General features: G+C 45.4%; 1 protein-coding gene across 4 annotated transcripts in view; it reads right to left on the bottom strand.

Moving 5' to 3' along the window:
* Positions 1-1,358: 1,358 nt before the first annotated feature.
* The window catches only part of KAT7 (lysine acetyltransferase 7), a 34,331-nt gene continuing 21,606 nt past the window's right edge, over positions 1,359-14,083 (bottom strand). For all 4 annotated transcript variants that reach the window (XM_005668867.4, NM_001195359.1, XM_005668865.4 and 1 more), the window contains 7 exon segments: positions 11,525-11,716; positions 8,461-8,550; positions 8,091-8,231; positions 6,738-6,831; positions 4,692-4,838; positions 3,709-3,815; positions 1,359-3,055 (listed from right to left, as the gene is read on the bottom strand). In XM_005668867.4, the coding sequence (XP_005668924.1) occupies positions 2,954-3,055; positions 3,709-3,815; positions 4,692-4,838; positions 6,738-6,831; positions 8,091-8,231; positions 8,461-8,550; positions 11,525-11,716 (873 nt within the window). In that variant the 3' untranslated portion in view covers positions 1,359-2,953.

Raw genomic sequence — 14,083 nt, 5'->3', positions numbered from 1 at the left:
TTTTGAGGGTTTCAGGAACTAGACCCAGGAATAACTCTGCTCTTCTGATGAAGGAACCTAAGCAGCTGAGCTTCTTTTTGTGTAGGTAAAAAGGAGTTAGATGGCGTTCCCATCGTGGCTCAGTGGTTAACAAATCTGACTAGGAACCATGAGGTTGCGGGTTCGATCCCTGGCGTCGCTCAGTGGGGTTAAGGATCTGGCATTGCCGTGAGCTGTGGTGTAGACAGCTGTCTCGGCTTTGACCTGGCGTTGCTGTGGCTTGTGGTGTAGGCCCGCGGCTATAGCTCTGATTAGATCCCTAGCCTGGGAACCTCCACATGCCGCAGATGCAGCCCTGGAAAAGACAGAAAGACAAAAAGACAAAAAAAAAAAAAGGAGTTAGAGGGGGACAATCTTACTCAAAGTAGCCAAGGAAGTGAAAACTCTGTCCCATACCTTTAAGGATTGAAACCACAGATTTTGATTTTTTTATCGGAGGCTTTGATTTTTATCGGAGGCTTGAGATCTGGACTGCACACAAAACCTTAAGCGCCTTGACCTCTCAGCATCCATTCTCATGGTCCATCTTACCTACTTCAATTTTTTTTTTTTTCAGGTGACAGAGAGCAGAACTTCCCATTGATACAAATACCTAGAACAGGGAAATGTGGGCATACGTCTTTCCAAGATGAGAGTAAGAAGGGTTACTCTACAAGCTTAAGTTTCTCTCCATCCCATCTCCTACCCCATAGGTGACACACAGGACCCTAAACTTACAAAGGATGGAGGACCCTTGGTGTGTCTGCAGGAGAGGTTCTTACCCCCACTGGCCACAGTGGGCAACACCGCCCTCCTTTCCACTACCCAGTGAAGTGCCTGGCCTCCCTTTCCTGCTACGGGAAAATGCAGCTACTTTCAGAAAGCATCTCAACCTGAGAAAGACAGTGATTAGAGGCGGCCCGGCTCACTACTGGCAAATAAGCCTGGAGATCGGAAGGCAGGGTTATCTGTTCCCACCTCCGGCAACTACGGATCATACCCCACCTCTTCGAACTCCCTGCTGGTTCTCCCGCTCTGGAAATCAGGGGAAATTGAACTTCATGGACGAACGGATAATACGGACCTGTCACTGTTACTCACACCTGTCAGCTGGAACCAGCGTGGGGCAGAATTTACCCCACCCACCAGACAAGTTCAGAGAGGGCACTCCCTCTATCCACGGCCTGCATCGGAGGGAAAAAAAGCTTTCCACAGCCGCCCACCACGTCCCTCGGCAGTCGGGTTACCGTCAGGAAAACAAATCCCGAGCGCATTCACTATTAGCAGCAGGTCAGCGGCACTGCTGCGTACGTCAATGAGAGCTCCCGGGTGAAACGGACTTGAGCAGAGAACATGCTTTATTGAGGAGGAGATACAGAAGAGCACATTCTACCACATGTGGGGAAGGGTTAGCGTCTGTAAAAGGCCTTTACCCCTAAGAAAACCCCCAGTGAAGTTGCTTTTGGATAAATTTTAACAGTGACACTGAAACTGGCAGGGAGCTGCCACCGAACATGCTTAAAATGAGCTCCCCCCAACCCACAGTGAATATAAGTAGTGTACAAAGATGACAAGAGAAAGGCACAAATGACCAGAGTCGGGATTGTGGTGAGGGCTCTGCATGAAGACCGTGGTGTTGCAGGAGACCAAGCCGGGGAGGGTGACATGTCAGACATCAAAAGCTGCCCCAAGATAGCAGGTTATAATGGGCTAGAGAGAAATTAGAGGGAGCGTCTCTTCCTTCGCTTAAACACCACCAAAAATAGGAGGCCAGAGAATGGGGGGGAGGGTGCCAAGTCCCAAAAAGGAAATGGAGGAGGAGTTCTTGGAAGGGCATGAGCACTTTCGTCCTAGAGGGAGGGTGAGGCACTGGTGCAAAGAGAAGCAAACCTTGGCAGGGGTGGCCACTCTGCCTTGCCGAGTCATGGTCTGAGATAAGGAAGTCACTTTCAATCACTTCTCCGAGGATGTTCAGACAAGAGCAATGCAATGCATGTGCAGGGAGAGGTGTGCTAGAGCAGCCGGGGACAGGAGAAAAGGTTTCTGCAGTCTAATTAACCAGTTTAACAGGCAGCATGAAAGGGAGAACTGGCCATTACTTTGGCACCTGCAAACGTAAAAAGGGGCAGGGAGTAAAGAGAAGAAAACATTTACTGCCGGGCACGTTCTGGTGAGGCCAAAAGTAGTGTTCCATCCCCTTCCACCAAGACACTGCCCGCTGCCCACAGGTGAACGCAAATCAAAATGCAGAATCACCACCTCTCAGTCCTTTTCTCCGTCTCATCTGGACAGTGTGCTGTCACCAAGACTCACCCCTGGGAGGGGCTGCCAGGGTATTTGGCTCTGGTCAGCCTGATACTGATCAAAAACAGGTCTTTCAATAAAAACGGAGGGGCAAAAAAACCTAAAGTGAGATGAAATCCAAAGGGAAGGGACCCCCTCCCAGCACACACACATACACACGTGGAAGTGTTACCTCTTCCCCGCCCCTCCAAAGACACATGGAAGGAGTAACTGGAAAGGTGCTGGCGGTGGCAACCGTAGTTGGCGGTCTGGTGACCGGGTGGCAAGAAGCACTATTACCAAGTTTAGAAGACACGACACAACCTCGGGGGGCCAGAGGACGTGAGGAGAGAACCAGTGACTGGACAGGTACAGTACCAAAACAGAACACCTTGGGTCAGTGCTACGAGGGATCTGCACTCAAGTCTCACAGAGATCCCATCCGGGCAACCTCACTGAGGCCGAAACAACAGTTCCTCAGAACCAGCGTCTGCAGTGTACACGAAGGTCAGAGCCAGGACAGTCCTGAGGGGGATGGCCTTCCCGAAGGATACTGTACTTGCCAATCACAAGAGCAACAGAAATGACAGACAGATCCCTAGGGTACGGATTCCTACTGCTGGGGTTCGCTGGCTCGGAGGAACGGGTCACTTTAAGTGCCCTTGGGCGGGGTCCATTTTAAACAGCTTGGATCCATGGTTTTATTGGAGTTGGATCTTTTGGCCTCTTTGGCTATCCACTCATCGATCAGGTCCTGGGGGAGAACAAGGAGAACAATTATTATGTCCATGTGACTAAAATATCTGCATACGTGGACTCCAAGACGATAGAGAGCAAAGAAGAAATCGCCAAAGGTTGAATAACATACTAAGGTGTGAAGCAGATATAAAAAGTTACCTTTTGATTTACAAAATGCTTTCCTACCTAATCCATTTCTTCCTACTATGGCCTCGGTTAAGACCTGAAAATCATTATTCGTCTTCCCTTATTAAATGCTATGTGTCAACTTAAAAAAAATTTCAAATAGGCATGAGCTGAGATGGCATGGTGAAAGAATTAAAACAGACTTCCATGAGCCCTGGAGTTTATAAAGATTTTCTCCACAGAGGAGCAGTTTCTGTTCTCAGAAAACCATCGAAGGACAGAAGTCCTACAGTATAACATAAAGCCGCTTAACTGGAGCAGCTTCCATTTATGTCATCTGAATCTGAGACAGGAGCTCACCAAAAGCTTCGGATAAGGATAGGGTCAGAGAGAGGACTAACGAAGAGACCAAATAAAAGGTGCATGAAGTCAGACTCCTTTAGGAAGGGAAGGGTACCTTTAGGGTGTGAAGGCCCCACGTTGCTCTGCCAAGCCTCAAGGGACACTCAATAATGACCATGAAGAGGCTGACAGAAACGTTACCTGTCTCTTCAAAACTAGGTGTTTTCCTTTCCAATATTTGAGCATCTGAAGGGCTTGCAGAGTGCTGACAATGTCCACAGGATTCACAGCTGTCTCCTGGCTAATTTCTGAAACAGAAGTGCTACTGAGAACTTGTCCAAAATGAAGATCCCCACTCCCTACCAAGACCCCATTCCCTGGGAGGAAATCTAGATGGACCCCCAAATATTTGGAATCTTGGCTACTCAACCCTACCCGCTCAGAAAGTTTATGAAGCATTCATTGGACCAGTTCAAATAAATACAGAAGAGGGATATTACAGCAGAAACCACCTTGGCAGCTATAGAAATCAAGGTCAAAGACAGACCAAACTCAATTCTTTCACTCTTGCTCAAGGACTTGGGATTGTCAGAAGCTCCTGTGTTAAGAAACTTGAAATTTCTTAACGTCTGTTGAGAATTAAATTGTTAGCAACCCGAGATTTGAGAAACCAAATCATATGACCAGTCCCAAGGGCCAAATGCTCTGGAATCCTTAGGCACCTTTAGGGAGGAGCCCATATTCGGCCGGCCTTCCACTCGCACATCTAGATGGAACACAGAATGGGACATGACCTTTGCAGGTTACAAAGCATGAACAGGGCCAAGGAGAAAAGCCAGAATATTCAGTGGAGCTAACATCTTGGGTAACAATCATTCTCGAAGAATCAAAAACCAGCCTTTGAGGAGTTCCCATTGTGGCCCAATGGTTAACGAATCTGACTAGGAACCATGAGGTTGAGGATTTGATCCCTGGCCTCACTCGGTGGGTTAAGGATCCGGTGTTGCTGTGAGCTGTGGTGTAGGTCGCAGACGTGGCTCGGATCCCACGTTGCTGTGGCTCTGGTGTAGGCCGGTGGCTACAGTGTTGATTCAACTCCTAGCCCGGGAACTTCCATATGCCGCGGGAGCGGCCCGAGAAAAGGCAAAAAGACAAAAAAATTAAAAAATTAAAAAAAAACCAACCTTTGATAGAAATCTCTTTGCCTTGGAAATTATGCAGGTAACGAAGAAGCACTTCTTTCCAGTAACTGCGATAGCTTATGAGCCCCAGATCTGAAAGCGGACGTTCTGGGGAACCAACTTTTTCTTCCACTTTGGAAAGCAAATAACCTGCCACGGAACAATACAGACACTGTATCTCATCCTGTTAACAACGTACCAACATGGCAAAAGATTTAAGGTGTAGAGTCTGCTTTGCAATATCAATTAGGGTTCAGTCATTTAATGCGATCCTACGTGGCTGCTGTAGAGCGGGCTGCCTTCATATCAACAAAAGGGGAACAGAACACATGCACACTTACTTAATAGACATTAAAAACAACTCTGGAAGGCTTCACTAGAAACTTACCAACAGTTATTTGAAAGTAAGTGTTCAGAACAGGTGGGAAGAGATGGGAAGCCGATTCACTACACAGCTTTTAATCTTTCAAACTTTTGAACTTGAAGAATGGATTATCTCAGCACTGCCTATGAAATACTGGCAGGGGGTAGGGGACAGACACAACCTGAATCTCACAAAGTCTCTAGTTTTAACGTCCAAACATGTAATTATCAACATCTGGGGGATGCAGTCAGCAAAACTCATACTCTAGGAAACCAGCAGATAATTAATCTGCTTTCTTAAATAAATAGTAGAGAAAAAAAAAGATGGAATAGGAACTTTTATATTAAAGGTGATTCATAAGATACATCTATCAATCCCAATATCAGTTCTATCTGGATTTGAGTTAAAAACAAACAGATCTGAAAGCGGACAAACAAAAGAAAAAACCCTGCAAGCCTTTTTGGCCACACTCGTGGCAGGCAAAAGTTCCCAAATGAGAGACTGAATGTGTGCCGTATCAGTGAGCAGAGCCACGGCAGAAACAATACTGGATGTTTAACCCCTAGGACATCAGGGAACTCTTTTTAAAAAAAAAAAAAAAGAACAGGAATTCCTGCTGTATTTCAGCAGGTTAAGAACCCAACTAGCGTAGTTCCCATTATGGCTCAATGGTAATGAACCCAACTAGTATCCATGAGGATGTGGGTTCCATCCCTGGCCTTACTCAGTGGGTTAAAGGATCTGGCATTGCGATGAGTTGGGGTGCAGGTCAAAGAGGCAGCTCGGATCCAGAGTTGCTGTGGGTGTGGCAGAGGCCTGCAGCTGCAACTCTGATTTGACCCCTAGCCTCGGAACTTCCATATGCCACAGGGGCAGCCATAAAAAGAAAAAAAAAATCAGCAACAAGGAGAGTTCTTGCTGCGGCCCAGCAGGATCAATGATGCATCTGGAGCGATGGGACACAGGTTTGATCCCAGGCCTAGCACAGTGGGTTAAGGATCCAGCGTTGCTGCAGCTGCCGCCTAGATTGCAACTGCCATCCCAAGCATCATCTGATCCCTGGCCTAGGAACTCCACATGCTGCAGAGGGGCCAAAAAATAAAATAAAATCAGCCCACAAAAAGCACAAAAATATGAACGTGGCACCAAGAGACTGTGAAGAGGACACTTGCTTAAACAGAGAGCCAAAACATGACACTTTGACCTCATCTGAGAATTAACTTTTTTTTGCTGCTGGGTGTCATGTGTGTTGATTTGTGGGTTACAAATCAATTTCAGAGAGTTAAATTTCCAAATACAGAATCCATCATTAATGAGACTCAAAGCCTCTACCACGTGTATGGACTGCCTCTAGACAAGTCTTAACAAAACTGAAATCCCTAACATCAAATTTGAAGCCTTATGAAGGTGTGTGCTATTCCTACGTCTCAATTGGGATTTCTTTTCTATCCTCTATCTCCTCCCACCATTAGGGACCAACGCAGGGTCCCATATTCATTCAAGTGTTCCATGTCTATCAGGCCAAACTAAGAACAACATTCAGATTTCTCTACTTACTCATTCACTTAATACCAGTGTAATTCCACTACATGGCAGGAACTGTAAAGAGCACAGGACAAACAGGCAAACAACCATATTCACAAGGCCCCTGCTTGTGGAACTTAGGACCTGGCTGTTTCACTTACTGAAATCAATGAGCATCTTGCCATAGCCCTGTCTCATGTACTGAGGCATGGTAAGGATACAGGATACATTGTAGTTGAGGAATGAATTCTTTTCCTAAAATCAAGAGCGAACAGATGAGCAGGCGATGAGAATTTGGAATCCAAGGTGTCAGGAGTCCCACAGATACAAAATACGGCCGCTTGCAAAGTATATGCTAACCAGTATGGCCGCTGGCTAAGGGCTGGTACATCCCCACCCTTTACAATGACCCCAGGGTTTCCCTAGCCAAGTCCTCCGGTCTCATCTTACGGTGGCTGACTCTGGGTTCTTTATAGGCACAGAGCAAAGCAAGATGTTTATAGACTGCTGAGTCAGTCTAGAGCAGCCTTTTTAAAAGCGGTCTTTCCAAAGGGGACATGCCTACTGGAGAAGCGAGGGATCCAAAGAGTAAATCCTCATTCTGGAAGGGGGGGCGAAACATGATTAAATCACATATTGTACAATTCCAGTTACATGACATGCTCAGAAAAGGCAACCTTACAGAGACAGTAGGGCTGAGGGGGACTGAGTGGAAACAGGGAGTGACTGCTTATGGGCAGGGGGTTTCTTATACTGAAAACCACTGCAGGAGTTTCCGTCATGGCTCAGTGGTTAACGAATCCAACTAGGAACCATGAGGTTGTGGGTTCGATCCCTGCTCAGTGGGTTAAGGATCCGGCGTTGCCATGAGCTGTGCTGTGGGTTCGCGGCTCAGATCCCGCGTTGCTGTGGCTCTGGCGTAGGCTAGTGGCTACAGCTCCGATTGGACCCCTAGCCTGGGAACCTCTATATGCCGCAGGAGCGGCCAAAGAAATAGCAAAAAGACAAAAAAAGAAAAACAAAACACCAAAAAAACACTGCATTGTACACATTAAACGAGTGAATTGTATGGTATGTGAATTCTCTTTCAAGACAGTTGTCACTTAATAAAAATCATAAGCAAAGCCTGGCCTTCAGTCTTTAAAGGCACAGTGGTACTACCACTGAGGGAGGCCAGCTAGAAACCAGGCAAAAGGAACATATTCCTGGTTCTAAACTAGCAACATAGGGAAAAGTTGGCTTGACTACCAGATGTGGGCGTGAGGGTTAGTAGGCAGGGTTTTGGCCAGTAATTAATAGGCAGCTTCAACCCACAAGTCCAGAAGTGAATAAACCAGAAGCTTTTAATAAAGAACTGCACATTTGCATCAAATCATCTTTGTTAGGTGGCTTTCCCCCTCTCCCCCCCGCCACCCTCAGGGAACTGCCTCCCTGTCATCGATGTGCGTCCCCATATGCCAACATCAATCACCCTGCTCTGGTCATCAGCTTCTTAATCTCCAGATCCTGCTGACCTTGGAAAAATATCCAATCAGGTGACAACCAGTGTTGTCCGCCTCTGTCATAACATAGAACAGGAAGGGTTCCACATCATAATATAATGTCTTGTGGTCCAGAAAAAGCTTGGCCAGCAGGCACAGGTTTTGGCAGTAGATCTAGAAGCAGAGAAACAGCAATTATGTGTGGGCCAGTGATTCTTACACTTATCAGAGACAGGCCTAAAACTGAAGCACATACCATTAGTGTTAGCAAAGCAGAAACTGTATATTTTGGCCAAGAGTTCTATCTTCTTTACAATGTGACACAGAGACAAAACAAGCTCCTTCTGAAAACCTGCGAATGGACAACAGTTCCACCCCTCTTTCTGACGGCACCACCTTTTACCTTGTTTTTCTTGCCATCCACTTCAAACACAGAGATTGAACCTTTGCGATATATCTCGTCACCAGGCGGGTGTTTCCAAACACACTTAGCCTGCAAGAGAATGGGACTCACATCAGGGAAACAAACCTCCCCAGGAAGACTGATGCTCAAAAGGGAAAGGAGTCGCAGGCTGAATCTGGTTAGCTAAGATGGACAGGTGGACAAACTTGAGAACATAGAGCAAAACATTTTTTTTTTTTTTCCAGTGAAAACGAACACAAGCTTCTAAAGTTACTGCAGGAGCTGTGATATTTTTATAGCAGTTTGGAACAAGTTTTCTGGACTGTATGCTGGTAATGTTCCAAGCCAGGAGATTAAACGTCTACTACGTAAAAGCAAGATAAATAAAAAATATCCCTGGCTTATTACAAAACGTCCTGTGCCAACAGGAAATTCTTAAGCAGCTTATTTCTAGCAGCTTAGAGTTGCTAAGTAAAAGAACTCTCACCTTTACCAATAACTTGGCACCTAAACCACCATGGGCTTTTTTTTTTTTTTTTTTTTTCAGATTAGAAAACAGACCCAGTGATAACAACCAGGCCCCTCTCCAAGTGTTCCCCTTGTTACACTTGAAGGTTATGAGTAAGTCCTCCTGTGGCTTAAAAACAAAACAACAAAAACCCAAAGAGGCAAGGCAGCCTGACTGAGCAGCAGGAAGCCAGGCTAGGAGTACGCGGTTGGGGATGAATGACAACTTGGCCACAAGGGGGCACAAGGTACCCCTTTCCTCTCGCTCAATTGCTAATAGGTTTAATGTAGCCGGAAGGGAAGCCGCGGTTGTAAATATGTGAATTCTTGAAAGGTTTCATGTAAAATACACATTAAAATATCATTTAAGGAGTTTCTGTTGTGGCTCAGTGGTAACAAACCTAACTAGTACCCATGGGACACAGGTTCGATCCCTGCCCTCGCTCAGTGGGTTAAGGATCCGGCATTGCCAGATTTGATCCCTAGCCCGGGAACTTCCACATGCTGTGGGTGAGACCCTAAAAAGACCCCCCCAAAAAAAAAAAAAATCGTATATAGGAGTTCCAATTGTGTGTGGCTCAGCAGTTACAAACCCAACTAGTATCCATGAGGACGTAGGTTCAATCCCTGGCCTCACTCAGTGGGTTAGGGATCCAGTACTGCCTTGAGCTGTGGTGTTAAGTCACAGACGCAGCTCAGATCTGGCGTGGCTGTGGCGGAGGCTGGCAACTGCAGCTACAATTCGACCCCTAGCCCAGGAACCTCCATATGCTGCAGGTACAGCCTTAAAAGGACAGGAAAAAAAAAAAAAAAAAAAAGCCTATGTATGTGGAACATTTTCTATTAAATTTTATTGTGACTCTTGGTCAACTCAAGAATCATGCCCCAATTTGTCACGTCTAAGTCCAACCATGCACTAAGTGGGATTGCTTCAAGAAACCTCCACCTGGAGTTTCTTCCTGTCCCCGCCCCTTTACTCATGCTGGCTCTTCCCAACAGTAAGAAAAACTAACAACAGTTATTCATTTAGAAACAGAAGCCAAACTGTTGGTCACATGGCCAAAGAAAAATTTCTATGATTACGCCTAAAGCAACAGGAATTTGAAGAGGTGTGGGTTAAAGCAGGTTTTTATTTCCTGGAATTTGATTTCTTACAACTCACATAATAGAGATTCTCAAATATTTAGAATGTTTACTTGATGCTCAGATTTATCTAGACCCATTTTGCCCCCACACTATTTCTTGCTTTTTGGCTACTCCACTGATTAGTGCCACTAAATAAAGAAGAAGAAAAAGGGTAAGCAATTCACATCAATAAAAATGCCAGTCTTTCACACGTAAATCCTTATTTTAGTTTATCTCCAGGGGCTACAATCACAGAGCCCAGTCCTTGCTCATCACCCCTCCTCCCCACCAGTCTAGTGCCAGCCTAGTGTGCCAGAGTCTAGAGGCCTTAGCGTGCAGTGGCAGTTCTGGGCCACCACGTACTCCAGAGTTGGAAACACACAAACAAAGCAGTTATCACCAACCTGGGGTGAAGAGTGTTATGATAGAAATCACAGGAAGCCTGGGTTATAGACACTCAGCAGGGGGCAATTCTGAGAAGCAAAGATGGAGGGGGAAAGAAAAAGAGACGCCCTAAAAGGTCTTACAGCTACAATTACCTTGTGACTACGGACATAGAAAAAAGGAAGGTCTCCCTGTCTGAAAGACTAACTGCCACCCCTGACCCTTTCCCATCCCTGCCTGCTCCATGGTAGAAATTCCCTGTAACACAAGACTTTTCAGGAGCTCCCACTGTGGGGCAGTGGGTTAAGGATCCGATGTTGCCTCGGTTCAGCTGTAGCTTGGATTTGATCCCCCGGTCCAAGAACTTTGGTATGTCACAGGTGCAGTCAAAAAAAAAAGACACGACTTCTCATTCCATAACTGGGGAAAGAAAAACAGCTTAAAGCTGCAAAATTATCTAGTTAAGTATTATCTGTCAACAATAAGATCAGATTCAAGTGCTTATTCCTATTTTAACAGGAAGAAGACTGTTCAGAAACCAGAAAAACACTAAGCAACTCAAGGGAAAGGCTGACCCAAGGACCCGTTCTATTAATTTCATAATTTGTCTTCCTTCATTCAACATATTCACGAGGCATTTATGGGGTAATTAGCCCATGCTGGTTGCTAGGGATACAAAGGGGAGTTACGGAGACCCGGCTTGTCTAATAAAGTTTATCTAATGAAGTCCATTTATTTTTCTCTAGTTTGAGACACAGAAGAACTGTGGGCAGAAGTAATTCACATCCCATAGAAAAAGCAGAGAAGGACAGGCAGCAAGAAAAAAGACAGGGAGATGAGTACAGGAGGATGTGGTTACAGGTCACTGAGCACCAGCCACGCCAAAGGCTGCTTACCCCACCCTGAAACGTGGCTTTCAATTTCCTGTGCCTTCATCTCATTTCTGTGGACCACTGAGAGATGCTTAGATAGGTGTCAACATCCAGAGATTCTACAGCTTAACGCCACCATGGTCATGGAACTCCCACCCCCCACCCCGACAACTTACCATGTGTCGACGCAGTATTGTTTGACTCTTCATGTATTTTAAACAGAATTCACACATGTAGAGACGTCCCAGTCGTGCATATTCTTCAGGATAGGGAGAATGGTACCACGTATCTAGCTCGTAGCGACCAAAAGCAATTGTTTTAATCATGTTGCTCCCCTCTGTGATTTGGCCTTGCAGCCTCAACTTCTCCTATTGTAGAGAAGAAATCAAGGAAAAGGAGGATTTAGCATTGATCATCTTTGTGGCTGTAAGCTGTGTGCATGCCACCACGCCAGACACTGGAAACAAATAAAAAAGATTTGGCTTCTACCTCATGAGAAACTTGCACTTTTCTGAAGACGACTACAGTGGACTGAATAACCAGGAATGCTTATAGACGATCTACTGTCTACCACTGCCCAGAGCACAGCTCTCAAAAGAGTAGCTAGTCTCTTGTTTCCTACCACGCTTTGGCTCTCATCTCTTGAACATCAGAACAAGTCCTTAGTAAAATTTTCTTTTTCTCAGCCCCAACCAAACTGAACTCTAAAAGGCAATCTACTGCAAATACAAACTCCCTTCTCCTTTACAAATCTTTCTAAAACCAGACAAAAGAGCCTCTAGAATCCTCTAGAAAGCTGCCTAGATCGGCATGACATACACCCACAGTGGCCATCCTCTCAACTCAGGTCCCTTAGAAAAAAAATTTTTTTTACTCTTTTTAGGGCCAAACCCATGGCACATGGAAGTTCCCAGGCTAGGGGTTGAATCAGAGCTGTAGGTGCCGGCCCACGCCACAGCCAAAGCAACGCCAGATCTGAGCTGTGTCTGCAGCCTATACCAACAGCTATGGCAACGCCGGATCCCTAATCCACTGAGTGAGGCCAGGGAATGAACCCCAGTCCTCATGGATATTAGTCGGGTTCATTACCACTGTTACAACGGGAACTACTAAAAAATATTTTTGAAACATGGATGATGCTTTAATTCTGAAATCTAAAGCGAGGAAAAGTAGAAGATGTTTGGGTACCTGTCCCCACTCAGTGGCTATGAGCTGGCTACAGAAATAATTTTGAAGAATAACCGGGTGGTGAGTTGTGAAAAGCTGGCCTAGGAAATGCTCTGCAGGAGAGAGAAAACCAGCAACAGCCTGACCAAGGGCAGCTATCAAACCCTGCCTCCCAAAACACTTTTAACAAGTCTATTCGAGTTTTTTTTTTTTCTTTTAGGGCCACACCCAAGACATACAGAAGTTCCCAGGCTATGGGTCGAATCAGAGAGCTACTGCCAGCCTACACCACAGCCATAGCAATGTGGGATCCAAGCCACATCTGCAACCTACACCACACCTCACGGCAACGCCAGATCCTTAATCCACTGAGCAAGGCCAGGGACTGAACCTGTATCCTCATGGATACTGGTGGGGTTTGTTAACCACTGAGCCACAACGGGAACTCCCAGATTTTTTTTTTTTTTAAAGGAAGATGAAATTCACTTTACAAACTAAGTTTCCCTGAACACATTTAATTGATTAAATCAGAGGTAAACTAAATCACGATTTCCTGAGATCAAAGTTGTTGAAAATTCTGCCTAGGGAGTCAAAATTAAGTAATTATAAATAAAAATCAGAAGAGAAACCATCTTAATGTATGAAATTTGGCTGTGTCAAAGAATAATTCTACAATATCTGAGTTCCCGTGTGGCACAGCAGGTTAAGTATCTGGTGTTGTCACTGCAACGCTTGGGTCACTGCTGTGGCTCGGGTTTGTTCCCTGGCCTAGGAACTTCTGCAAAAAGAAAAAGAAAGAAAAGATCTGACGCAGGAGTGGATAAAGAAGATGTGGTACATATACACAATGGAATATTACTCAGCCATTAAAAAAAAAATCCGGCGTTTGCAGCGACAGGGACCTAGAAATCATCCTGCTTAAGTGAAGTTAGGCAGTGAGGCACAACGTCATATGCTATCACCTACATGTGGAATCTGAAAAAAGGACACAATGAACTTCTTTACAGAACAGATACTGACTCACAGACTTTGAAAAACTTATGGTTTCCAAAGGAGAGAAGTTGGGGCGTGGGGGGATGCGCTGGGGGTATGGGATAGAAATGCTATAAAATTAGGTTGTGATGATCACTGTACAACTATAAATGTAATAAAATTCATTAAAAAAAGAAAATATCCAACGACAAGCTCTTTTATTATCCCTCTTCACCGTTCTTTTTATTCCTTTATAGCTGTAAGGAAGGGCTGAGGCAAACCTGCAAAGGGAGTTCCCAGTCCAGAGGTTCCCAGTCTAGAGTTGCAATTCTACCCAACCCAATTCTGCAATCAGAATTGCAAACTACCCAACTAAGACAAAGGGGCACCTATTGTTTTATCAACCACCTCCAACCTTCCAGGAGTAGAGGAGGGAAGGGAAAACTTTTGAGATGAGGCAAGGGAGGAGGGGTAATTAATTTTAAATATGAATGGGAAGGAAGAGAGCCTTCAAATAAGGATAGCTGGGGGAAGGGGAAAGAGTCAAGCAGCAAGGTACATTTAATCCCCATCAAACCCATCAAAATGACACTGAT

Source organism: Sus scrofa, chromosome 12 (genome assembly GCF_054392235.1).
Source record: "Sus scrofa isolate SSC_HxYL_T2T_F1_AM1 chromosome 12, Sscrofa_HxYL_maternal_Yorkshire_Landrace_v2.0, whole genome shotgun sequence".
Classification (NCBI taxonomy): domain Eukaryota; kingdom Metazoa; phylum Chordata; class Mammalia; order Artiodactyla; family Suidae; genus Sus; species Sus scrofa.
This window is presented reverse-complemented; position numbering and strand designations above follow the sequence as displayed.